Source organism: Stenella coeruleoalba, assembly GCF_951394435.1.
Source record: "Stenella coeruleoalba genome assembly, chromosome: 12".
Lineage (NCBI taxonomy): Eukaryota > Metazoa > Chordata > Mammalia > Artiodactyla > Delphinidae > Stenella > Stenella coeruleoalba.
The window spans coordinates 52,002,875-52,028,647 of NC_137158.1; the positions used below are offsets into that span (position 1 = coordinate 52,002,875).

Consider the following 25,773-nt stretch of genomic DNA (forward strand, 5'->3'; position numbering starts at 1 on the left):
AAATAAAATAATGTATATGAAGCAATTCACTACCTTGCTACGTAAGGACTCTACTAAGAGTAGCTGTTTTAAATGCATATAGATGATAATTATTTTAATTATCAACTAAGGTTTCTTTACTCCTTTATACTTCCTTTAATGCTTTCTATAGACACTATTCACTGAGGAGTCATATACATTATCTAGGTTAAAAGTTCGCTTAACTTTTTGATTAGCTTTTTAAAATGAAAACAAAGAGCAAGGTTTTGCAAATCAAAGTTACCTCTAGAAAATAACTTGACTTTTTGAGAGCAAAAGCTTTTTTTGAGCCATCTGAGACTAGAGAACTGAGAACAGACCTTAGAGTGAGAGAGAGTATATGATGACATAAGAGTTCCTTTTGGTATTTCTGGGAGGGAAGAGAATCACTAACTAGCTGGTAGGAGAAGAATTCAAGATGTGAGGAGACCCTAGGCAATGTCTGAATCTTTGGGATGGTGCCCAGGACTCACTGAGTTGAGCCAGAGGAGACTTAAGCAGTAGAAATTTGAATGGCGTTAGGAAATCCAAGTGTAGAAAGGACTAGGTCTTAATTCCCAGGGAAACTGAGCGTTTTAAAGAAGTTCCATATCCTGTATAACCTTAGAAAGAGAAGCAATGGTGAGCTTCAGCAGATGGGCCTGAGTGCTGCTTCATGGAGTTCCCACGCCCTCAGAGGGGTGCAGGAGAGACTGAAATGACCTCAAGAAGAACACAGAGTGCTTTAAATAGGCCATGGACCCTAAATATCCTGAGGTTGGAACAAAGAGCATACAGGTGCACTTACCTCTAGTTGAGGTTATAGTTGTACCTGAGACAGCAGCAGTAGATCCCAGTGTACAGTGATGAAACACGACAAGCTGCAACTCAGTGAGGGTCAGCATGGGCACAAAATATACGTGAACCTGATGCCTTGTCCTCCTTATACTTACCGTTCCCTTTCAAGAGGGAAAGGAAAGTGGTATTGGTGGTAGGGTATTTAAATTGACTCCTGTTTACCCCATTGGTGAAAGAGGGATTCCCACCCTAGGGTTATGGGGATGGCTAAATACATGACACCTGGCACTGGACAGGCGAGATCAGATGAAATGGACAGCAGTTTATTCATCATATATACTCACAGCCTGGGGAAGAGGACACCATGCAGGGCCACACAGGGGATACACTTGGGAACAAAGTGAACAGCCAGGGCTGTGAGAGGCAGGCTTTGCAGTAGTAAGGGTGGGGTGCTTCTTGGTTCCTGTGGGAGGATATGATTGGCTTGTTTGAATAATTCTGCTACTCGGAGATGAGCAGGAATTGTGCCTGATGCCTTTAATAAGGAGGGTGTTTGGCTAGGGGACATTACCCATGGGAACTGAGTGGGAAAGGGAACTTAGGTTAGGCCATTAGAGACCTATTTTATCAAATGTCAAGGCACCACATTATACTAATCCTTAATTTTTGGTTTTGTGCCACAAGTGACCCCTTGATCCCTTGACATGAGTTTAAACCTTGGTGATGACTGAGACTTTTAGGGAACAAAGTAGGCACCTGACCAGGAACTTTAGAGGTGCCCCCATTTGCAATCAATAAAGGCAATTGAGAGGTCCGTGTGGCATTGGTGTAAGGAGTAGGTATCTCCAGGAGGTGAGCAAGAATTTTCCACTTTGTGACGAATAGGAATTCTTTAAGAAACCCATGAAGCCTTTCAATTTCACCAGCTGCCTGGAGCTGACTGCCTGGGGCCCCAGGGCAGGTGGAAGTTTGACTGAATGTCTTCTTCAAGAGCCCAGCACTGTGTATTCTGGAAGTGAAATGAGTGTCTTGGTCACTCTTGGTAGTATCTAGAACTCCAAAGAGGATACAGAGCATCCTGCAGAGGACTTGTATCATGGCCTTAGTATATGTAGAGTAATCTGTTACCTTGATTTATTCTGAGTAACTGTGGAGCAAGAGATTCCTGGAGTTCTTTACCCCAAAGGGGGCAACTCTTAGGTCATGGTCTAAGAACTTGTAAAAATGTATAGATGGCATCAAATGTCGATTGCCTGAAGTGTGCCAGTCGTACCGACTCTTGGGTCCTATCTTTTATCAGGGACATTTTGGTTGAATGATGAGAAGGAGTAGCTCTTCTCCGAGCTCCATCATTTATCATGATGGCACCAGCATTAGTAAAGTGTACAAACTTCCATTTCTGTCCATTCAGTTGATCCCCAAAAGGCTCCCCAGGTATCAAAGGACTCTGGGATAGAGGTGACCTCTTCTAGCATAGTGGTATTAGTGAAGGGACTGAGAACAGGGGAGGCCACCCCCTCCAACAGAGGAAATGTGCCAGAAGGCCCAGGTGTGACTCCATCTTGTAGCAAGGAAGGCTCAGGAGCCATGCCTCAAGCTGTTGAAGTGCTGCTTGGATAACTCAAGGCATAGTGGGTAGCTGGGCACAGAGGGTTGCAGGCTCAAGGTTTGTGAGAGCCTCTATTTCCAGAAGAGGCCAGTATGTGGCTATCCTGATGGTGTATAGTGCCAGGCTGAGAAAGGCAGTTTCTTGCGTCAGAAGTCCATGGGCAACTTACAACCTTCATAGGTGGTCCAGAGACTCCAGGAGGCAAGAGAGGAGGTTGCTATAGCTACAGTAAAGAGGGCTCTGAGGGCACAAACTAGAGTGCCTGTTGATTTCAATTTGGACAGATTTCTAGAGCCTTTTTTGGAAGGAGTCCCCTTTGAGGTAGGCTCATTTAGAAGAAACAGCATCAAAGACATTAAGTAAAATTTGTAAATGAGGAATATGTTGCCTCCAGAACCTAAAAGGGGCTAAAAGTTGTTGAATTTGTACTGACCTTGTGGTTGCTGAGAGGGTCAATACCTGTTTCATGACAATGTCAGAGAACCTTCAATTTACCAAGTAACTTTCAGAAATTTAATGGAAGTGGCAGGGCCTTGCACTACGTGTGGGACAATGGTTCATCCCCTTTTTGGGAGCTCCTTTGTGAGTATTTGTATGTCTTTAATGAGTATGTCAAACAAATCTCCTTGGAGGAGGATGTCATTGATGTAATGTCATATCTGGAGAAAGGTGGATACAGTTAAGATCTTGCCTGTGGAGATTGTGTGCAATGGCAAGGATGCTGAGGTATCCCATGGGTATCCTTGTAAAGGTGGATTGTGTCCCTTCAGTGGTAAAGGCAAACTGTGGCTGAGAGGCTGTTGAACTAGGCATTGTACAGAACATATTAGCCTAATTTATAGCAGCAAAATATAGACCGGTTGCTGATTGGATGGAGTCAGCAACTTTAATAATTAAGTTGTTGGGTACAGAGGCCTTAATGGGATGGGACCATGGCTTTACAGTTGCAGCAATCCACTATGGGGCACCATTCTTTTGTTTCAGGTTTAACAGGCCAAATAGGGCTGTTAAATGCAGAAACAGTGGGAATAACAACCCTTCACTCAGTTCCTCTTATAAAACAAGTTTTAATACTGGAAGACCCTGTTTTAAATTACCTTGAGTCATGTTAACTATTTTAACTGGGGGAAGGGGTGGGGAAGGTCATGGGTTCTCATTTTGTCAAACCAATTTGTAAGTGTCAAAGACTTAATTTAATTTTCATTTATTTTTCATTGGGTCAGAGTATCCATGCCCATGCCCAAGGGATATTTTAGAGCGATGAGTGCTATAACCATGGAGAATTTAAGCAAGACAGAGTTCTGATGGTTAAGGTGAAGCATGCCTATTTGTCCTCTTTTATATTCAGTAACTCCCATAGGTAAATACTCCATTATGGGGGATATGATGTTTAAATTAATGGAATTCCCAGGTATAATTGTAATTTTAGCCCTAGTATTGGTTAAAGCCATAAATGTTTGCCACTTGGTGAATTTCAGCAGATATTAGAGTTAATTCAAAGCCTATATGGAGAGGCACAGAAGGCAATCAGTGAACCTTCATCATCTGCTATATAAATTCGTTCAGTAAATTTTATATTTTTAATTGGGTCAAATTGTGGGCCTTTGTTTTAGGTTGTTGTTTTCTTAGTGTCCTCCTCCCTGTATCCAGGTTTCTTCCTTTCCGTATTTTGTTTATCTTATTATTGTTTTTGGTCACTGGATATACCTGCGGGGGGGGTCCTCTCTACCCTGATTATATTTATAAGTTGCTTCCTCCAGAGACCCTCAAATTAGTATTGACAGAGTTAGCAATGGTTGATTTATATGATCTAAAGACGCTGGGCCTAGATTGGGTTTGAATCTGGCACCACAAGGGCACCATGAGTATTTCCCTATAATCCCGAGAATTAGAATCTTTGTTGCAACAGACATAAGCAGCAGAGCGTTGCGGGAAGAAGTGCTGGGCCTACAGCCCAGACTTGATGGATCAAAACCATCCTCTGCTATAGTCCCTTTCCTATCATGTGAGCTTCCTGTCTTGTTTTTCTTTTTTTTCCTCTGTACAAATTTCCTGGGAATATTTTGGGTTTCTAGCCATGTAAAGTTGGAAGTTTTCAGCTGTGTCTGCACTATCACCTGTGGTGCAGACCTTCTGGGTGGTTATGGGGAAGGTTCAGGAGCTTAATGGCCTCCCTCATCAGTGAGCATCTCTTCCTCCAGGGAATGACAGTATCCCTGGGATAAGAGTCCACATCTAGTAGAGTCATTTTGCCTATGACTTGGATGGAGACCATAAGGCCCATGATTGCAAGCTTAGCCCTTTGGTATTCTGGAAAGCAGGAGTGCCAGGCAAAGCCTAGGTGCATTGGCTATGGGATTTACATTGGGAGAGCAGTCGAGTACCAAATGCTCCTTCCTCCTGTTCCCTTTTTTTTTTCATCAGCCCCTGGGCCACAGACCACCATGGATGTGCACCTCGATAACCCTGGGGGTCAGGAGAGCACAAGCAACAGCGGCAAGGAAAGCAGCAGCACAGGAAACCAGCAAGGTCACTACCCTTTCATGAACAAAAACACCAACCAGGATGCCATGCTTAATTTTGTGCGGGGTGGCAGGCTCCTTCTTGTTACAGACCTCACAGAAGTTTGTCTCTGGGCCTGTTCCAGAGGTGCACAGTTACAAACGATGTCTGTGTAGCTTCTCCAAGCAGCCAGGGACAGTCACCAGGCTAGACTCAGTGACCTAGCTTGACCTTGGTAAACAAGACTGAAGCGCTGACTAGTTATCGTGCTGCGTTTTCACTGCCTTTACAGGTGGGAGCCTCAGAGACCAACTGCCAAACACAGGCTAAACCTGACAGCACCATTGTGCTGGGTATAGTCAATTAACAATTCTATTATACTAGTACACAGCACCCTAAAAGGTAGGATAAAATATTTTCAAAACTCTTTTTAAATGAACGTTTGTATTGGCAAATAAGAGAATACTTCATAAACCCAGAACAATGAGAAACCACGTATCTAGAGGCAGGTGAGTACTGTACTCAGAGGCTTCCCTGGGTTCCCTAGTGACTCACACTTTTGCTTCAAAGAGCTGTTATCTGCGGACAAGGAAAGAAACTTTTAGGACCCACTCAAGTTGGGAAATCAGCATAAGTTTTAGTCTGTTCAGTGGGTAATATGGCAACCCCTAACCTTCAAACGAAGACAGTACGAATACTTACCAGTCTTGGCCTTGCCTTGGGTGGTAAAGAGGAAAGGGCTGTCCTGATCATTTATTACCAAAAGTGGAACCTCACACAGGTCTGCAGCTCTGTAGTCTGTCTAGTCTGAAAAATTCCATGCTGAGAATTTAAAGCTAATGAATTTGGTAGTTCCCCAGACACCCAGTGGAGGCAAATTCAGAGCCTGTGTAGAGGAAAATACTTTAAGTCAGGTCTCACATAATTTCAAGGAAAAAGTTTTAAAAAACATGAGCTTACAACCCAAAATCATAAAACATGCAGGGAAATAAGCCACCGTGAGAGAGATTCTACATAAACAATAAATAACAGGCTCAGACTAGTATAAAGAATTCAGGTATTGGAATTACTTATATAGCATTTAGAAACGTAGGTTTAGTATATTTGAAAAGAATAAATGAGTATATTTAAATTATGTGTAACTAAGGAATAAGATACTATAATACAATGAAGCAGACTTGAAAAAGAGCCAGATTGTCTAAAACTGAAAAATATAATAGTTAGAAATTACAATTTGGTGTATAGCTTATACAGCAGATTAGATGCAGATGAAGACAATATATATGTCTAGATGTATGTTTATTTATTATAAGAAGTTGGCTCATGCTTTTATGGAGACTGAGAAATTCCAAGCCCTGTAGTCAGCAAGCTGGAGACCCAGGAACTGATGGTATAGTTCTGGTCCAAGTCTGAAGGCCTGAGAAGCAGGAGAGCTGATAATGTAAGTTCCAGTCAAGTCTGAGTCTGAAGATAGGGAAACATGTATGGATGTCTTAGAAAACAGTCAGGCAGAAAGCGTATTCTCTCTGACTCGGCCTTTTGTCTCATTAAGGCCTTCAGTGGATTAGATTATATTGGAGCAGGCAATCTGCTTTACTCGGTCTATTGATTCAAATCTTATCCAGAAACACCCTCATAGACACACCCGGAATAATGTTTAAGCAAATATCTCTCAGTACCCTGTTCCCTAGTCAAGTTGACACGTAAAATTAACCATCACAATCAGCAAACGTCCTGACAACAAAAAAGAGATAAAGGAGGATAGTATCATGAAGTGCTTGTAGAATGTAACTTCAACGTAGAGTGGTATACCTTGCAAGAATGAAGATAAAATAGTTTTTTTCAGACATGCAAAAACCAATGATCACCCCCTGCAAAAATTCCTAAAGGCCGGATTATATCCAGGAAAAAGGCGGAATTATGTCACAATTGCAATGTGCAAAAAAGAACATTGTGGAACTGTGTTATTATGGATATATAGAAGAATGTAGTTCTTAAGATGTGCTAAAATATTAGATGTGAAAGTGTCGTGTTAGCAGCTTGCTTTCAGTTGGTTGAACGAGAAGTGTGTGTGTGTGTGTGTGTGTGTGTGTGTGTGTGTGTGTATGTTTAGAGAGAGAGATTAAATATAGCAAATTGTTAACAATTGTTGAAATCAAGTGGAGGTTATACCTTGTTCTTTCAACTTGTATGAAAATATTTAAATACAAGATTCACAGGAATACACTATAACTTGAAGCCATTTATTTACTAATCCTAGAATTTTATTGTATTCATATGTAGTCATATATTAAGCACCATTTTTTCCATGATTGACAACCTTCCCATCAATATCTAGTTTCCTGTCTGTGAATCTTCGAAGTCCACCAGCAATAGTTAAACCCTTGCCATAGTTACAAGAGATCACATTAGTAGTTACTCCCTTTGTCACAAATCAAGGAACCATATGTATATGTGTCTATTTCTGGAATGTCTATTTTATTCTATTTTTCTATTTGTCTATCCTTGAAGAATACCACACTATCTTAGTAACTCATATACTGTAATGAATTTTCATGTCTGAAAGTATAAATTCTGAAACTTTGTAATGAATCTTCAGAACTGATGGTGCCCTATCTTTTCTCTTCTTTTTTAAAAAAGAAGCTATTCTTGGTCTGTGCATTTACAGATACTTTTTGTAAAGCGCTTATCCCTCCTATTATGGTGGGTTTGCTTACAAATGTCCCTTTTTAATAGCCTTCTAATCTCCTTCACTTCAGTTTTCAAACAGTGCATCTAGTACACATCCTTATTATGTGACTTAGAAAGTTTCATGGTTCCCCAGGGCTCACAGGAATAAATACAGTATCCTTTATAATAAAATTCATTTCATTGCAACTTGGGTTCTAGTTATGACCATGGTTCAACTTATTTTTCCAGCTCTATATAGCATAATACTCTATTATAGCCCCATGTTTCCTTTTCCTTTATTTGTAATTTGCCTTCTACACTCCCATCTTCATGATTTAGCTAAAGATTTCTTTGGCTTGGTAAAGCCTTTTTATTTTCTTTCTACCCTCTCAAATATTAAGGCCCAATATGTGTTCCACAGCTTCTGTGAAGTCTCTCTTAATAGCCCCCAAATTCAATAACATTTCTACATTTTATAGTATTTTCATTTATACCACTTATTTAAATATATCATATATTGACTTCTATTTTTACATTTCTTTTAATGGTGTGTATTTTATTTGTATATTAGGTCACAGACTTTTCCAGAGTGAGGACCTTGTATTATGCTTCTTTTGTGTATCCCCACTGTGTCTATCACGGTCTTTAGTCTTATTTGGCACTACTTACCCAGAATTCTGCACTGAGTTAAGGATATATTAGATGCTTAGTAACAATCGGTTGAATGAAGACTGAGTCTTTCTTCAACAAATATTTGGTGAGGTGTAATAGAAGGAGCAAGGAATGAGGTGTCAGATATTGGATTGACCGTAAGTTCTGTTACGGAAAAAACCCAAATGAACTTTTTGGCTAACCCAATAAAATGGGTTCTGGTTGTGCTCTGTCACTTGCTAGCTGGATTGCTTGTAGCCAAATCATTTTACTTCTATGATCCTCGATTTCCTCACCTTTAAAATAAAGACAATAATGACTTCCCTACAGCACAGAATCTCATAAGCTTATTCTCATTAAAAGGCTTTAAAACAGTACTCAACACGTTTGTGCCATTTTTAATATTATAAAAATCTTCATTATAGAAAATTTGGAAAACACAATCAAGTTCAAAGAAAAAGATAGAAAACATTTATAGTAATACTACCAAGAAAGGACTACTGCTAAAATTTTGGTGTATTTCCCTTGCCATGTTTTTCTGTGCATATATTTTTTAAATTAATATTATGTGTATATATATACATTTATGTATAGGTTTTTAAACTTTTTTATTTGTTATGTCAGTTGAATATATTTTAGACACAATTTTTCATGAGGACTTTTTTCTTTTGAGCTTATATAACAAATAAATATAATAACAGAATCTTTTTATTTTTAAAAAGTTTTCTGTAAAAGTTAAATGCATCCATATAAATAATTTTACTTCTATTAACTTAATTGTAGGTTAATACCAATATACATAATTTGATGAACAAAAATATTTCAGTGGTATGATTTTTCTTTCTGAAGTATTTGCTATTTGGGAATTTGTTTGACCCATATGACCCAGAAAATCCTCAAAACAACTTTAAAATTTTTGCCACTGTGATTTTGATTGAATATTGGGCTTAATAAAACTCTACAGTGATTTCTTCTCCTGCAAAGAAATATAAAATACTGAAGAGAACTTAGAGAACAAATCAGAGCTTGAAAAGACTCAATTATTTTCCCCCTTTTCTCAGTTGGAAGAAAAAAAAAAGATGAAAATTAAATTCGTTCAAAAAGACGCTAAGAGACATCCCAAAGAATTTTTCTTTAAATTGAGGAAATAGAAGAAAAAGACACTACTGGAACTTTTAAAGTTGTGTACACTTACAAAAGCCTCTTACCTATATATTAACTTTATTCAGTTTAATTAAGGAAAGGTTTGTGAATGATTTCAGTCCTTAGCCATGTCCCTTACTTTTGCTATTGCATTTGGCTTTTGGCTATGCATATTTTATAGGCGGTATATATCCTGAAATTTTAGCTTTCTAGAAATTTTTCTTTTTTCAAAACTTTTACTAAAAATTTAGAATTATCTTGGCCTGGAAAAGATTGTAGTTTTAAGATATAATAGCAACATGATATAAAATAAAAATAATCTGACTTCAAAATACATACTTATAAGATATGTATGTGATATGCTTGTGTATGTGAACACTGAAAACCTTCTGGAAGGATATGCACCAGAATTATAACAGTGCTGTCACTGGATAATGGGATATAAGGCAATTTGTTTTCTCTCTTTTATGCTTTTCAGAATCGTCATTTTACCCCAATAATGAACAAGTATTATTTTCTTATGCAAAAAGAAAAGAATTCATTTTGAAAAAGAAAAATGAAAAGATAATTGTTCCATTCAATAAACAAACTTTATAGAGTACCTACTAAGTGCCAGGCATAGCTTTAGTGCATAGATCAGTGAAAATCCACAGAAAGCCTTTGTAGAGCTTACATCCCAGTAGAGGGAGACAGTAAACAGCAAGTACAATCCTAGTAAGTTATAATTATAATATGTGTTGGAAGCTACTAAGAGCTCAGGGAAAGGAGAGAGAGGCAAGGACTCTCAGGAGCTATGGGTAGGAACACCATTTAATGGGGTGGTCAGGACAAGCCTCACTGAGAAAGCAGAGCTCTCTCACATGATCTTTTGCGACCCTTCTTTCCTCACCATGTTATGTCATTATGTTGTTACGCAGTTGAAGAATTCTTTTTCAGGCATCACGAAGAAATTGAGAATTTCAATCCCATATTACCTATTAAGGAAACACTTAAACAGGGTTTGTGCTGAAAGTATATGGGGAGTTCACCTTCTGGGAGAAACTCTCTAATGAACAGTGTAAGGGAGATGTGGCTTTCCGTGACAGGTGGCTTATCTGGTACAGCTGTTGCAGAAAAGTAGCCAACTCTGAGGGGTGTGTGTGTGTCTGTGGGGCTGGGTTGGTCAATGGGGAGGTGGAAGGGAGGTTGTAAATAATTTTTTTTTTAATGTTCTTTCTGTTTTTAAACACCAAGTTTCTGGCAAGGTCTCAGTGTTAATCTTTTTTTGTCTTTGTAACTCACATCATCAGAGGCTGTCTGCAGAGCCACATCAACACCATAGTTTAACAGGGTAATTGATGTTCATAATGATAATCTATTATAGTGCCTATAAATTAATATGACTGATTTCTAAACAAATTTCATTTGTGTAGTTGTTAACCAAGCACATTTATATTCATTAGTTCGACTCCAAGGTAGTAGAATAGGTAATATTAATCCTACTTCTGATAAATGTGGAAACAATTAACTGAGAAGCCTTTCTGGAAGTCGAAAGTCTATTAGAAGGCAATGCAGGATTCAACATCAGGGATGTACACTTTTAGGTGGACAGACTTTTCATTGCTCCATATGGACGGCTTAACAAACATAAGGACTAATTTAAAGACGCTCATCCCAAGGGTGTACTAATGTAGTTCAGTAATGCTGTCACTGCTCAAAACTGCTTTGAAATCTTCAGAAAACTGAAAATTCAGTTTTCTTCTGAATCTATGCAAATCTAAATTACTTAAGGAGGCTTTGAAAAGAAACTGAAGTGCAATGAAAGAGATGGGCGAACAAATGGGACACACAGTTGGTAATTAAGAACTATAGTTAAAAACTGTAGAATATAATGCTGCCTTTTAAAAATAATATTTTATCATTATATTATATATGAATATAAAATGAGCTGCACTTACGAAGTCACAGAAATATTCTGAGAGGTGGAATAAATATGTAGCTCCCTAAAGTTCCTTTGAAGGATGTGGTGCACATTCACATGTATGTTAATAAAAAGAGTTCTGTTGTTTTGTATCACACTGCATTTTTCCTTTTGAAGACAGATAAGCATATATGCTATGAAGTTTTCTGAAATAAAAGCATGTAATTGAAAGTGTCCATGCTTAAGATACTGCTTTAAATTACCTTTAAATTGGAAGAGTAATTATGGGACTATTTTTTGTCATCAGTGGGTCACTCTCGACAGTAATCGTAGGCAAAGAAAATAAGCCCAGAGGATAAAAGGGCTTTATTTTTCCGCTTGTTGAGCATGAAAATGGTAAAGGAGAATTAAGACGATAGGATCTGGTCTTTTAAAGTATTAGAGGATTGCATATTTGTACAAGGGAAGCCTGATGAATTATATGTAACTGACTTCAGGTTGGCAAGTCTATTCACAGCAGACATTTGGTCCTTTCCAAAGCTCCACGAGACATTTGGTCCATGTCTAAATATCCTTGAAATTTAGTCCTATACAAATCATCTATGAGCATATTTGGTCCATGCCGAATGGATTTGGACATGACCAAATATCAAGACCAAATAAATGTCTCCATGGATGTTTTGGAAAGGACCAAATATGAACAAATATCAAGGACCTTTCGGTGTAGAACAAATGTCTTGTGGATGTTTCAGACAGGATTGAGTGGTCCTGCATGCAAGGCTGTTGACAGTTTAACGTATATGGATCTTTTCCAGAGAGGACTGGTATCCAGATGCTCTGGATGAGGGTGGTTCTATAAGAGTTTGTGCTTTAACTACTGTTCTGCATATGACTGTCAGTGTTACTTACACCTGCAAGGCATTGTATTTGCCAATAGCCTCCAAAGCTATTTTAATGTTAATGTAACCAATTTCATTTTAATATTTAATAATTGAACTTTCAGCTTTTATTAAGAATATTAATAATTAAAAGCACCTTCATAGGCTATGTTTGCCTGCTCATAATTTATAGGTATCAGATATTAATTAAACTTTAATTGAATTTATTAGACAACTATGTCCCAGTCCATGTACCAGGCAGGGGGATACAAAGCCATCTCTACTGTGACCACATCGGTCAGAGTTAACTTCCCCTTCTCCCCTTCCTACTGATGTCATCAACAGTCACTTGACATTTAAAAACCACTATCTCATTAAAAGGAGAACCAACTTCTCAGGGTCCTGTGTTCATGGTGAGACAGGAAGGGTGCAAACAGATCACATGAACTTCAAAATTGTATGATTTTCTCACCAGTGCAAAACTTGGGCTTCTGTGAGCTTGGAGAGTCTTTGTGCCCCTTTTGAAATATAGGAACACTTTGTGTCCCAAGAGTGGTTGGAAAGGGCCAAGATAAGAAGTGGATGGCCGGGCTTCCCTGGTGGCGCAGTGGTTGAGAGTCCGCCTGCCAGTGCGGGGAACACGGGTTCGTGCCCCGGCCCGGGAAGATCCCACATGCCGCGGAGCGGCTGGGCCCGTGAGCCATGGCAGCTGAGCCTGAGCGTCCAGAGCCTGTGCTCTGCAAGGGGTGAGGCCACAGCAGTGAGAGGCCCGCGTACCGCAAAAAAAAAAAAAAAAAAAAGTGGATGGCCTGAGAGCAGCCTCTCACTGGCACTTGCTTGCTCATTCTCTGGGACCCTACTCAGAGGCTGTTTTCCCATGAAGTCTGGCCCCCTTCTCTCCTGTGGAGTTAACCACTCCTCCTCTGTGCGTGTGGAGGAGCTGCCTGCCATGCCACCATCCCAGGTCTTCAGGTGGGGCAGGGGAGTCCTTACTGATTGTGGCAAATCTCATAGTGACAGTGACTCCCACGCTCAAGGGGGTTGCATGGTTTGCTGCAGTAGATCTTTTTCATCTGTAGCCACATCAGCGTATATTATTATTCTAAGTGGCCCTGTCTTAGTATAGCAAGTGTCATTGTGCAGGAAAGGTACTCACATTTGTTTACTGCTTTACTTGGAAGATTATGGGAAAACGAGTTTGACTTTGCATTTTGAATTTTATAGGTTTAAGCTGTCAAAAATTCTCTGTGATAAAAATAGCTTCCACGTACATATCAATATGTGTTGGAAGAATCTGTAATACTAGCAAGCAAGAACCTAAGCACGGAAAAAAAAACGTGTGTCAACAGGCAAAAGTTAGGATTCCCTTTGGCTTGTACTTGAGGCACAGAAACTTGGAGGAATTTTTAAAAAGGGAAGGTCTCTAAGTTAAAAAAAACAATTTTTATACATGTATACATTCCATGTAAGCTCTGTTTAGCCTAAAATTATCTTGATACTGAGTTGAATAGGAGCTACATTAAAGGATTCACATTTTAGAGGTGGATACTTTTTTTTTTTTTTTTTTTTTTTTTTTTTTTTTTTGCAGCACGCGGGCGTCTCACTGTTGTGGCCTCTCCCGTTGCGGAGCACAGGCTCCGGACGCGCAGGCTCAGCGGCCATGGCTCACGGGCCCAGCCGCTCCGCCGCATGTGGGATCTTCCCCGACCGGGGCACGAACCCGCGTCCCCTGCATCGGCAGGCGGACTCTCAACCACTGCGCCACCAGGGAAGCCTGTAGAGGTGGATACTTTTACTTTATTTCCAAAGAATAAGATTTAAGATCAAGAAAAGTAACTGAAAAGACCAGAATGTGTTTGATTTCACCAGACTATGGGTTCCTTTCTGTAGCTTGTGAGCCTAGCACAGGGCCTGGCACGTAATAATTTAGTAGGAGCTTGATAAATGTTGACTGGATGAATAAATAATTATCTGTGTTCGTTGGTCCACATTAAAAAGCAGCTGTTATTGTTCTTTTGCCTTGTTTGGAAGAGGTTTGCATATTCCAAAACAGAAAATCAAACCAGAGAAATCTAGCATAAGGTATTAAGATTTTGAAAGCTGGGGAGAGACAGATGATATATTTGGTTATCAGCTGAGACCGGTGTGTGTCTCCCTACCTCTCTTTCTGTCTTTGGGCCAGAAAAGCACTGACTTTCCAAAATACATGTTCTTCCTTTGTTTGTTTACTTTAAGTGTTTTCTCAGATAGCCTGACTCATAACTTCAGAGAACTGATTTAGAGGGTAAAGAGTTTATTCCAAGTCCTACATGCAGAATGAGTAGTGGTTTCACTGAGGTGGATGACGTGACTGATGTGGATGCAGAGATTAGAAAAAAAGGTATCCGCCTCTTTGTGGGCTGGGCTTCAATAATGAACTTGGAGAAAAGAATGAGTATGAGCTAAGAAGATGGACTGTGTCAGTTGAAAGGGAAAGAGGTTGCAAAAATGTCTATTTGTTTATAATTATGCTTATAACATACTAACATACTCCTAGCAGGAAATGTTTAGCCCACTGGAAGCTGACTAGTGCTTTCTTTATATATAAATATATTCCTGCAGTGCTCCATTTAGCTTGAATGTCTTTGTCTTCTTCAGCTATGCTGGTGTTGCATTTTCATATGTTGGAGACTGCAAAGATCCTGGCATGTGTGTATATGTGGCTGTGTAATGGTATTTTGTTAAGGCATCCTGAAAATTGTGTATTTTCGGTAGAGAAGAAAGTGTGTCCCAGGCATTTGTAAATCACATTACCTTGCTATGGGCCATGCAAGGACTTCTTTGAAATCTCCCAATGTCCAAATGGTTTCAGCTCCTGTAAGCAGCCACAGTTGACAAAGCAGAACTCATACAAATTCCACTGCTAATTCTGTAGACGAAAAAGAGGAAGAGTTGCTAGTGAGTCAGCTGCCTTGGTTAGCAAACAGACACAATTAGCTTTAAGCCCAGAAAATTGAAAGAACATGGAAGTTAATCTCTCTTGTTTCTCTTCGTAGTGTTTCCTCATCTTTCTATGGGTTATATATTTTTTTAAATGTCACAAAGCATTGAAGAGAGCAATTCTCTCTACTTTATATGTATGTATGTATATGTGTGTGTATATATATATATAATATGTGTGTATATATATTTACTGCATACGCAATCAGTGTTGCATAGGATAATAACAATAGACAAGTAGGATGGTTAGTTGGGGTAGTGAGAGACTTTCACTTGAAGATATACTATTTTGGGTAAAATTATCAAAATGTTACTTTAGAGACGTTCGGTGTTTTTCATAATTTTGCCAGGTGAATGTGTTTCAAGTCCTTTATATATTATTTTAACACATTATTACAAGTTAAAATATGTAAGGAGATACCAACAGTGATTAGTATTCTCCTTGTTCTCTCTTAAATTCCAAACTAGAATTTTTATTCTTTTTGCAAAGTTGAGATTACATTACATTCATTACTTTTTCTCCTTTCCCCTCATGCTGTAAATATTTCTTTTTAAACTTGCTTTATTTCACAGTGTGTCAAGAACATATCTCAGTAAGTAGATCTGACTGGATCTAACACATTCTTTTTAAGAGCCATATAAAATTCCGTAATATAATATATATGGTTTATTCAATCATTCCTTTCCTGATGGACTTCCAGGTTATTTCTAGTGCTTCAATAAACTTTCTTACCAGGGGATTAAAAGAGCCCAGTTAAGAATCACCCTATGCATTCAGACTCTCTTCCCAGTGTCTCTAAGTCACCGGCACATTCTGTCGGGAAGATCAGAAAGCTCCCTGTCCCAACAGCCCTGTGGGTCTGGGCTGGGCAAACTATCCATCTTGTGGTGGAGCCTGACATCCTGGTCACTCAGCATCAGTGACAGGCTCTGAAAGGAAGATGGTGCCTAATACGAGTTTGGAAAAGGACCAAGGAAAGCTCTGGAGTAAAGTAACATGTTGCTTGACCTCCCTGCATATCCAGTTTTGTTTTGATTTTAAAATGGTAATTAATGTGTACAATGTTGACAAACTTTTTGGCTTGTGATGGTCTTGTTTTCTAACACCAATCGACAAAAAAGGACTCATTTAGAAAGCCTATGCCAGAAATAATAGTATAAAGGCAAAAGCAAAAACTTTCAAGATAGGAGCCAATAGCAAATAAAAAAATTGGAGCCCAGAATGTCTTCTTCCATGTTGATGGCCCACTCGACAGGCCACCTTTTGGAAGTTTTCTGTCAATATGCAAATTCTAACTCAGTACTCCTTTGACAAATCCCATTTTGCTAAACATAAAATATATAGCATTCAAGTATTTTAAAGAGTGTATCTTAATATTCTTATATCTATTGTTATCTTCAGTTTTACGATTTTGGACTGTCAGGACAGTAATAATCAGGGTATTCGTGGAGCTTCTCCTCCAAGCTTAGCATAGTTACCTTCTTTGCAATTACGCAGGAAGATCCTTCACAGAAATAAACACTTCATCATGGCCATGGCTTTTGATGTGATGTTAATTGGCTGGGGACAGAATGGGGGCCTGCAAATGGGGTCTGTTTCCAAACTGGTGTCAAGTACTCCTCACGAGCTATAGAGAAGCAATCTCTAATTGAAATTTGTGTGTCATGGGGAGTAGTGCGAGGGGCTCACAGATAACCAAACATTCGAGCCAGAGAGGAATACCTCTGAAAAGACAGGGAATCTCTTTCTTTTTCACACACACATATATATACAGTTGACCCTTAGACAACATGGAGGTTGGGACACCGACTTCCATACAGCCAAAAACCTGTGTATAACTTTACAATCCAACCTCTATATCTGCAGTTCCCCATCTCTAGATTTAACCAACTGTGGATTGTGTAGCCCTGTAGTACATGTTAACTGAAAAAAATCCACATATAAGTGGGCTTGTGCAGTTTAAACTGGTGTCATTCAAGGGTTAACTGTATATATTTTTTTCTATTTAAAAAGTAATGAAGGGCAGAATCTGAAGTAGCTGTTGTTTGGCTGTCTATATGTATCACCAGGATTTAGAAAGACAGTTTTGTGGTAATCCATGTCATCTTGCTTTCAGAGTGAACTGAAACTGGATTTGCATCCTTGTGTACTAGGTTAGCAGTTGTTCAGCTTAAAATAAGTCACTTAACCTTTCTGAGCCCCAGTTACCACATCCATATAGTGAGGGTTATTTCTCACTGCCTCACAAGGATTATTGGGAGGTTTATCTGAGATAATAGATACAAAAGTGTTCATGTAGTATTGAATAAATTCTGGTTTCCCTTTTAAAAAACTCAAGAGGTCTTTCAATAGGAAGATGGTTCTTGTTAGGACTAAGGGGGGTACATAGGAGGTGGTGGCGTAAATAAAACTTAGAGAGAAATGAGCAGTGATGCTGGTAACCAAACATATGGTTTTATAGTTACAAAGAGTTTCCGTGTTCTTTATCTCATTTGTTCTTCACTAGAATTCTGTGGATCAGTCAGGCTAACGTTTATATCCATTAGATAGGGGAGGAACTGTGACTCGGAGAAATTAACCAATATCACCTTGCAAGCCTGTCATGGAATGTTCTTTTTGACTCATAGTCCAGTGCTCTTTACTTTATGTTGTCAATACCAGACAATTGGCAAATACTCAACAGCTAGAAGTCCAAACTTATGTCTGAAAATCTGGCATTTTTCTCAAATTGTCCATGATTCCTGGAAAGATGAGACCATCTGGGGAAGCAGCCTAGACTCGACTCCTGGACTCCTGAGGCCCACACTAAGCTTGATGTGCATTTCTTGGTTGCTGTGGACCAAAGACATTGTGTTGCTCATATCAAATGCACCATACTTTGTGACTGTTTCACTTCATTTTTAGCATTTCCTGAATTGCAGTTAACTGATGGGAAAGGGCTCCCTTCTAACTGAGGTGAGAAGTTTGGTTTGCTTCGTGTAGGCCAAGGTTCGTATATTTCAGCCCTCAAGTATCACAGATGAGTATCTCCATCTCTTGGTTGATACTCAGCACATTCTGTGTTATGATGTTATCTATCCTTGTTTGTAAACCTTTTTTCTCCCCTTGGAGAGTACAAGTCCCCTAAAAGAGGAGAATAACTCATTCCTCTGTACTCTCAAGGCCCAGCTGAGAGCCTAGCATTTAATGGGTTCTCAAAAAAAAAAAAAAAAAGAAAGTTTGCTGCTGCTTTTGAGATACTTTTCAGTGTTGACTTCGTAGGAAAGATTCATTAGAAAACATCATATAAAAGAGAGGGCTAGGGCTTCCCTGGTGGCGCAGCGGTTGGGAGTCCGCCTGCCGATGCAGGGGACACGGGTTCGTGCCCCGGTCCGGGAAGATCCCACATGCCGCGGAGCGGCTGGGCCCGTGAGCCATGGCCGCTGAGCCTGCGTGTCCGAAGCCTGTGCTCCGCGACGGGAGAGGCCACAACAGTGAGAGGCCCGCGTACCGCAAAAAAATAAATAAATAAAAGAGAGGGCTAGTTTTAGAATAAGCAATGTCTGCTACCTCCCTCGCTGTATAGTGAATGGTCTCTTGAGAATTCTTTCATAGAGAGAGACAATTGCTAGGAGCATAAAGGGTGCTTAGAAAAGCACTAGTTATTACCATGTCCACTTGAAGGCAAGAAAAGGTAACACAGGTTCTACTCTCCCAAACACAGACATGAGTCTGTTGAAAATTAGGTCTGAGACTAGAGCAGATAGAAATACACAGCTGCCACTGGGGTAAAAAGCCTTTGAATTTCTTATTTCTTATTTCTAAAGAGTAAGAAAGAAGTGTGTTTTGTTTGGTCCTTACAAATTATAGTGATTTGGTTTCAGCCTAAGCAAGCACTACAAGCAAATCCTGGCAGGCAGGGTCTCCACAGGAGTGGCCAAGCAAGTCAGTCTGCATTTCCTTCCAAGCCCTCGTTTGGCTGATGCATCCATAGAAAAGCAGAATCAAAGGCAAGAGATTACTGCACCCGAAAGCATCCAAATGGTTCCTTTGGCTCTGAGGTTATTTATAGCAATCTGGCTCACACTGAGGCCTTCCTGCTTTATTCAGCGAGTGTACAAAAGTGCAAATAGAAGCTCCAGGACCTTAGCATAGACATAGATGCAGGGTATGATCAATGATTAGGTATTCAAAGCTTCCATGTTGTTGATGTAGCCATGCCTTTTAACCCCCAGCAGTGTGAACGGGGACCTTGGACTAGGCTCATCCTCTTCTTCATGTGCGCATTCTATTTGTAGATGTTGCTATGAGGACAGATTCATCAAAAATGACGGATGTGGAGCCTATGGTCAACAATTTTGCATCATCAGCAAGGGCAGGCCGCCGGAATGCTCTACCAGACATCCAGGGTTCAGCTGCCACGGGTGGAACCTCGGAGTTGCCCCTCAGACCGGAGGTCCTCTCCGTGAAGGAAGGTAACACTCAAAATCCTCTTAAAATCAGCAGCATTTCTCTCTTCTTCATCCTTCCCTCTGGAACAGTCTCCCCTTTAACTAGTTAAGCTTGTTTACTAAAGCTTCTCAGCTTTTGTTTAAAGCTAAGTAAATTTTTTTTCAGCCTTTCTAAAAGTGGACTTTTCCTCTTATTATCTCCTAGATTAAATGTGGAAACTGAACATTTATTTACTTGTTGGATGTGTGTAGTTATGCACAGTCCTAATGATTGGGAATACAAAGGTGAACCAATGTAATCCATTCCTTCAAACAGCTTACAGAATTTCCTGAGACGTTCTAAGATATAAAGTAATTTTTCTTCTGCCATCCATTGGCAAATCATTTTGGAAGCTTCTGCTTCACTGTAGTATTCTACAAGCTCTTCTATTTCTCATAGCTAAGAATAGGTTTATTATCAACTAGAGACGGGACCTTTAAAAGTTGATCATTCTTTAATCAGTAGAAAAAGTTGAATTCAGAAAAAACGAGAGCTGTCAAACCAATGAAGGAAAATCTTGGGTCTTTTGCCCTGTTGCTTACATACAGTTCATAAAGCTTCCAGCGTTTAGTCTTGTGAAAATAAATATAATAACACTTACAGTAAAGTGTTAAGAGTCCCTTCACTTAAAAACATTCAAATAGCTTAAAGAGAGTTTTAGTACCAAGTCATTACCAACATACCTGTGCTTTGTACCCCATTTTAGACTTCAAAGTAGACTCCAGTGTGTGTGTAGAAATTTATTACTGGTGGCAATGAGGCAAGAGAGAGCTGGAAGCTTCTGCACCTCTACCCTATTCATGTGAGCCCTAGAAGAGGGCTCTTAGTTCTTTGCCTCAGGAGGTGACTTTCTACCTGGTAAAATTACAAGTGTTCCTGGTATGATCTTTATGAAATACTTATATCCTTGTTAGGCCAGGGACTGTGGCCAGACCTTGGAGTCCCACGGTTACCTCACCTTTTTCTAAAAATCATTGTACGTATCATAAAGGGTACTAAAGTAACAGTAAAAAAGTATACATGGACACGTAAACTATCATAAGATAAAAGAAAAGATGGAGGAAATGAAAGAAGAAGAATAAAAATATGTGTAATGTTTTTGGCCTTTTAAGTTAAAAAATGTAATCTGATTATCAGGGCATGATATTGCTGTTGAAGAGCCTCCTCAACTAGTGAGGTCGAGAAGATAAGTTACTTGTTCATGTAACAGGCCTAATTAAAGTTGATAGTCCCTACACACACACACAAAACCTTAATGCTTATTGACATTATTTAGTTAAGCAAAAGAGAACAAATACACTGTAAGAAAGTTAGTAGTGTCTTCATTTTATTTTGTTCACTGAAGAGACCATTATCTGAAAGAATATTGTTTCTATTTTTATATTTTTCTTTAAATCATTTTGAAATAAAGTTGAAGGTATTAACTAAGAAACTCAAAATGTTAAAAAGTGAATCAACATAGTAACACCGGATGTTAAAGAATACACAAAAAGGAAGTAAGTTTATGTAGGTAGATGGCATAGACAATGTGTCACCAACAAAGCTATACATAAATAGCTTTAAGGTCTATCTTCTTTTTTTATGAGCTCAGTACAGACATTAAGGATTTAAAATGAATAGCTTTCAATTGCTAATAGCAAAAATCTAGGGCCTGTCTCAGACATTATGATTTCAGTGTTTTAGTCATTTAAAAATAGAAATTCTGGGACAGATCTGCAAGTTTCCCTCAGATCAATCCTCTTTCGTTTTTGTTTTTTGATATTCTTAAGTGGGAAGAAATCTAGGATCGCAGACATCCTGCATCCTGTGTGAAATTAACCTGCCTGAAATCTTCCTAGTTTATAATCCATCTTAATCTATCCCTTACAAATTGATAACCATGGTAGAGAGGACGATGATGCCCTGTAACACATCAGCAAGAGGTGACAGAGGGTGGCAGCGTAGGAAACTGTAAATGTCACAAAGGGCCTTTCTTACCTCCCACCATCACTAACTATTCATTTGATCCACCATTCAACTTAGTGCCAAGTGCTAGGCACCATTCTAATAACCGGCCATATAGTAGTGAATAAGACAGACATAAACTCTTACTGTTATGCATCTTATATTCCAATGGGAGAGTTAGAGTGTAAACAAATAAGTATGAAAGTCAACGGTGATATGTTCTATCAGAATTAAATAGGATGCTGCGTTAGAGAGTTACTGGGTGGCTACTTTAGACTGAGAAATTCCAGATGTCCTAACTGAAATCTGAATGGCAGCAGTAGGTTTTGAATAACAACTGAATGGTCCAGGCACAGGAGAATCAGAGGGAAGAGCATTCTTTGCAGAAGGAGCAGCTTGTAAAAAGCTCTTAGAGTGGAACAAGGTGGACGTGTCAAGAAGCATAAAATCTGGCCACCACGGCTCGGAGGCAGCGGGTAAGAGGGAGAGTGGTAGAGGTGACACTGCAGAGGAGGCAAGGACTAGATCTCTTAGGGCTTCAGAAACCTGGATGAATAAAGAGGATATTATTCTAAATAGGGTTTTCAGCAGGGGAGTGATGTTCCTGTTTGAATATCCACTTTGTTATGTGGAGAATGGATTGTAGAAGAGAAATAATGGCTATAGTTGAGTTAGGAGGTGCTATCCCCATTAGGAAATGTTTTGGGGCCAAATTAAACATTCAGACTCAAAAGACCACAGACTCATAAGACCACATCTGGTGCCAGTCTGCTCAGAAGTATACAGGTTTAGAAACACAGCAGGTCAGAAGGGCTGCATTCCACCATCTCCTTCTGTGGAAGTCCTTGCAGCGATCCACATAAGCTGTCCTGGGGGCCAGTCTCTATGCACCTTCACCCCACCCCTCACTGAGAACTCAGGTGCCAGGGGACAAGATCTGCACCAATGGGGGCAACGGGTTAGAAGCCCCATGTCCCATGGGGGCTAATACTTTGTAACAAGTCCTTGGACACTGCTTCCTAACTTCTCTGCAAGGGACATGCTCAGTTATAAGTGTCATGGCATTTACAGGATCCCAGTGCTGTGGTTTCCTACCAGGTATTTACAGTTATCATATAGTTTCTCTCAGGACAGTTGTACTTTACCATTTGGGTCATTTTTACCATACGCTTAGTAACCAGGCTGACATTCCACCTGAATCCGGTTCCCAGGGTAACAGAGCCAGAAAATTAACCCCAAGTCAAATTTGTCCTTAGAGAAGGATAAAGGAGGCAGTGAAGATGGAGGAAGGTGGGTGGATTTGGGATATATTTTATAGGCAGAATTCACAGGACTCGCTGATGAATTGGAGGTGGTGGAGGTGACTACAAGTAATAAAGAAGAGAAACGGAGGATAATTCCTGGAGCAGCAGGGTAGATGCTGATGCCATATACTGAGAAGGGCCAGCATGGAAGAAAAGCAATTTTGAGGGTTAGAGGAGTGATATCTGCTTCCTGCCTATTCCATCTAAGAGGCCTGTGAGACGTCCAAATGCTGTCAGCCCTACTTTCAAAATTGGTTCAGAAATCTGCCATTTTCTCCTTCAAAGATCTAGTCTCTTGGTTCCTCTCCAACCCCATTTTCCATCCTTTTTTTCTCTGCACGGTCCCAGTTGCAGTTCTTCCACGTTGCTGCCTCTGACCTTGACGTTTTCTCCTCTTGGAATGCTCTTCTCCCTGCTACCCAACTAGCGAACTCTCTCACCCCCTCAGGTCTTTACTCACATGACCCCCTTCTCAGTGAGGCATTCCCAGCCAACCCTATCTAAAATTGCAACCTCCAGGCCCCAAGACTTCTTGACAATTCCTGATCTTTAATGTCCTCTGTAGCACTTCTCACTTCCCACATGCCACTCATTTTACTTATTTTAGTTCTTGTCCATATTCCTCACAAGAAGTTCCCTGAGAGCTGGAATGTATGTTTGTTTGGTTTTTTTTTTTTTTTTTTTTTCACTGCTTGGTACATAGTGCTTGAAAGTTGGAGAACTGAATGGTCTATCAGCTTTCTTTTCAAAGATGCCATTGATGATTTTGGCAGGACCCATTTTGCGGAAGTAGTAGAAACAATAGTTTTGTTTTAAAATGATGACAGCAAAAGATATAATATATTTTGAAGGATAAAAGAAAAGCCAGTAAGTGGAGGAATTGCAGTGGAAAGAAGGCCTTCGTTAGTTTGAAGATGGTAGTGACTTGAGGAAATGACGGAGCCAGGAGAAAGAGCAAAAGTCAGGTGAAATGCAGGGATTAGAGATGATCTTGAGAGTGCTGTTGAGGCAGAAATGGATAAGATCCTGGCTTGTGAAGAAATTAGACCTGGACAGTAGGAGCAGCACCAAGGCCAGCTACAAGGGTGCGCTGGGTGGGCAGCTGCGCAGGGCCTCGGGCTCGTAACAGGCTCGCCCTTGGTTTTGTTCTACTGTTGCTGCCTTGAAATTTTCCATATTTTTTGAATAAGGGGTGCTGTGTTTTCACTTTGCACTAGGTTCCAACAACTCATGTAGTCAGTCCTGAGGAGCACATCTTCCATTGTAACATGGGCAGAAGGAAAAAGTCGAGACGGCAGGGGATTTTAGAGGTTTGGTGGCAGAAAGTCGAGCTTGTGTGATCTGATTGTTTGACTTTTTTTTCCTGGAAGTAGAAAGTGCGATTAAGTCCTAAGAGCAAAGGAGATAAAAAGTGTAAGGAAGCTAGAGAGTGTGATCCAACATCGAGAGATGGGGAAGGGCAGAGTCAGTCAGTCTGCATCCCAACTGTGGCTCTGTCACTTACTAGCTCGGTGACTTTGGGCAAGTCACTTAACCTGTTTATGCTTCAGTAAACTAATCTATAAATGGAGATTGTAATAATAATACCTTTGAAGACCGCCTGGCACATAAGTCTGGAGAATAGGAGAGAAAGGTAACTAAGAGACAGACCCATATCTCTTTCCTTTGTGTAGTTTCTACATCTGCACTGACGGCAAGGTATGTCCTAATCAAGTAGAAAATGACTAGGATGCATAAAGGAAAAACCAGCTGTTTTATTCCAATATAATACAAAGTAGATTTCAGTATATTCTCTATATGATGGAAAATTATTTGTTTTTTTAGATGTGAAAAAGAAAGATAAAGAAACAGCACAAGACCAATTGGAAAAGCCCAAAGATGAAGGAAAATGAAGGCTCATTACCTATCAAAAGTGCTGAATTTCTGCACCTTGAAAGACTTAGTGGCTCTGCTTTCCTGAGACGTTTGATCTGGTAGTAACTATGGTAACATTGCTGCCCTAAGCAACGTGTGTGTACTAGATAATTTTGTTGTGACACTGCTCACTTGGATTGCAACCGTGATGTCCAGTGTAGGTTATTAAAAGGCAGATTACTACCGAATTGCACCCAAGAGAGAGGTTAAGAATGCATGGTCACTTAAATACACATCATTGTCAATAAACCCAACAAATTCCAACATTCTCTTTTGGATTTCTTTAGCCAGATATATTTTTAATTCCATTTTTATGGTGATGGGTAAACCACTTCTTGGTAAATAGGAGCCAAACACTATTAATTTAAAACTTCATGGAGTTTGTAGGAAATTGTGGTTTTGGTGAGAAAGAATGATAGAATAGTAAAAAATGCATCAGTAAAAGTATGTTTGTTTTTATCCAAAAATGCACCCTTTTTTTCTCAAACCTTACAAAGATTTGGAAAAGTAGTAAAATTTGACAACTCAGACATCTCTAGGAAGTTTTTGTTTGATGTATTTTGCTTCTAGTCCCTGCATACTGATTTTTCATGTGGACTCTTAAAATGGAAAATTTGTGATGAGTAGTTTATATGGAATATGCCTATTAAATGAATCTCGCGATCTTCCTTAACTTCAGTGTGTGTGTGTGTGCATATATTTTTCTTTAATGTGAATTACACAAAACACTTTACTAGTTGCTTTATACTGTCCTTTCTTATTGTTAGGGCTTTTGTGTATGTGACTTGTTTCTAAAATAATTTCCTCAGGAATGCAGACATTAATTTTTATACCTTTCCTAAACTAGCTAACATAATAGTAAGCACTTAAGTATTTAGTGAATGGTATAGGTAGAAATAGCAAAATACTTGCTTTTAATATTTATTTAAGTATATATTTTAAAAGGAATGAAACCAAAACCAAAGCTTTAGTAAATTTTGATTTATTAGACATTTTAGGAAAATCATAGAATT

The 25,773-nt window shown here is 39.4% G+C and overlaps 1 protein-coding gene across 1 annotated transcript in view; it reads left to right on the forward strand.

Moving 5' to 3' along the window:
- Positions 1-25,571, forward strand: part of PKIB (cAMP-dependent protein kinase inhibitor beta) — a 102,867-nt gene extending 77,296 nt beyond the window's left edge. The window contains exons 3-5 of the mRNA XM_079939722.1: positions 4,829-4,933; positions 19,406-19,582; positions 24,671-25,571. Coding sequence (XP_079795848.1) covers positions 4,849-4,933; positions 19,406-19,582; positions 24,671-24,738 — 330 coding nt within the window. The 5' untranslated portion in view covers positions 4,829-4,848 and the 3' untranslated portion in view covers positions 24,739-25,571. The remainder of the gene's footprint in view (positions 1-4,828; positions 4,934-19,405; positions 19,583-24,670) is intronic.
- Positions 25,572-25,773: the final 202 nt, after the last annotated feature.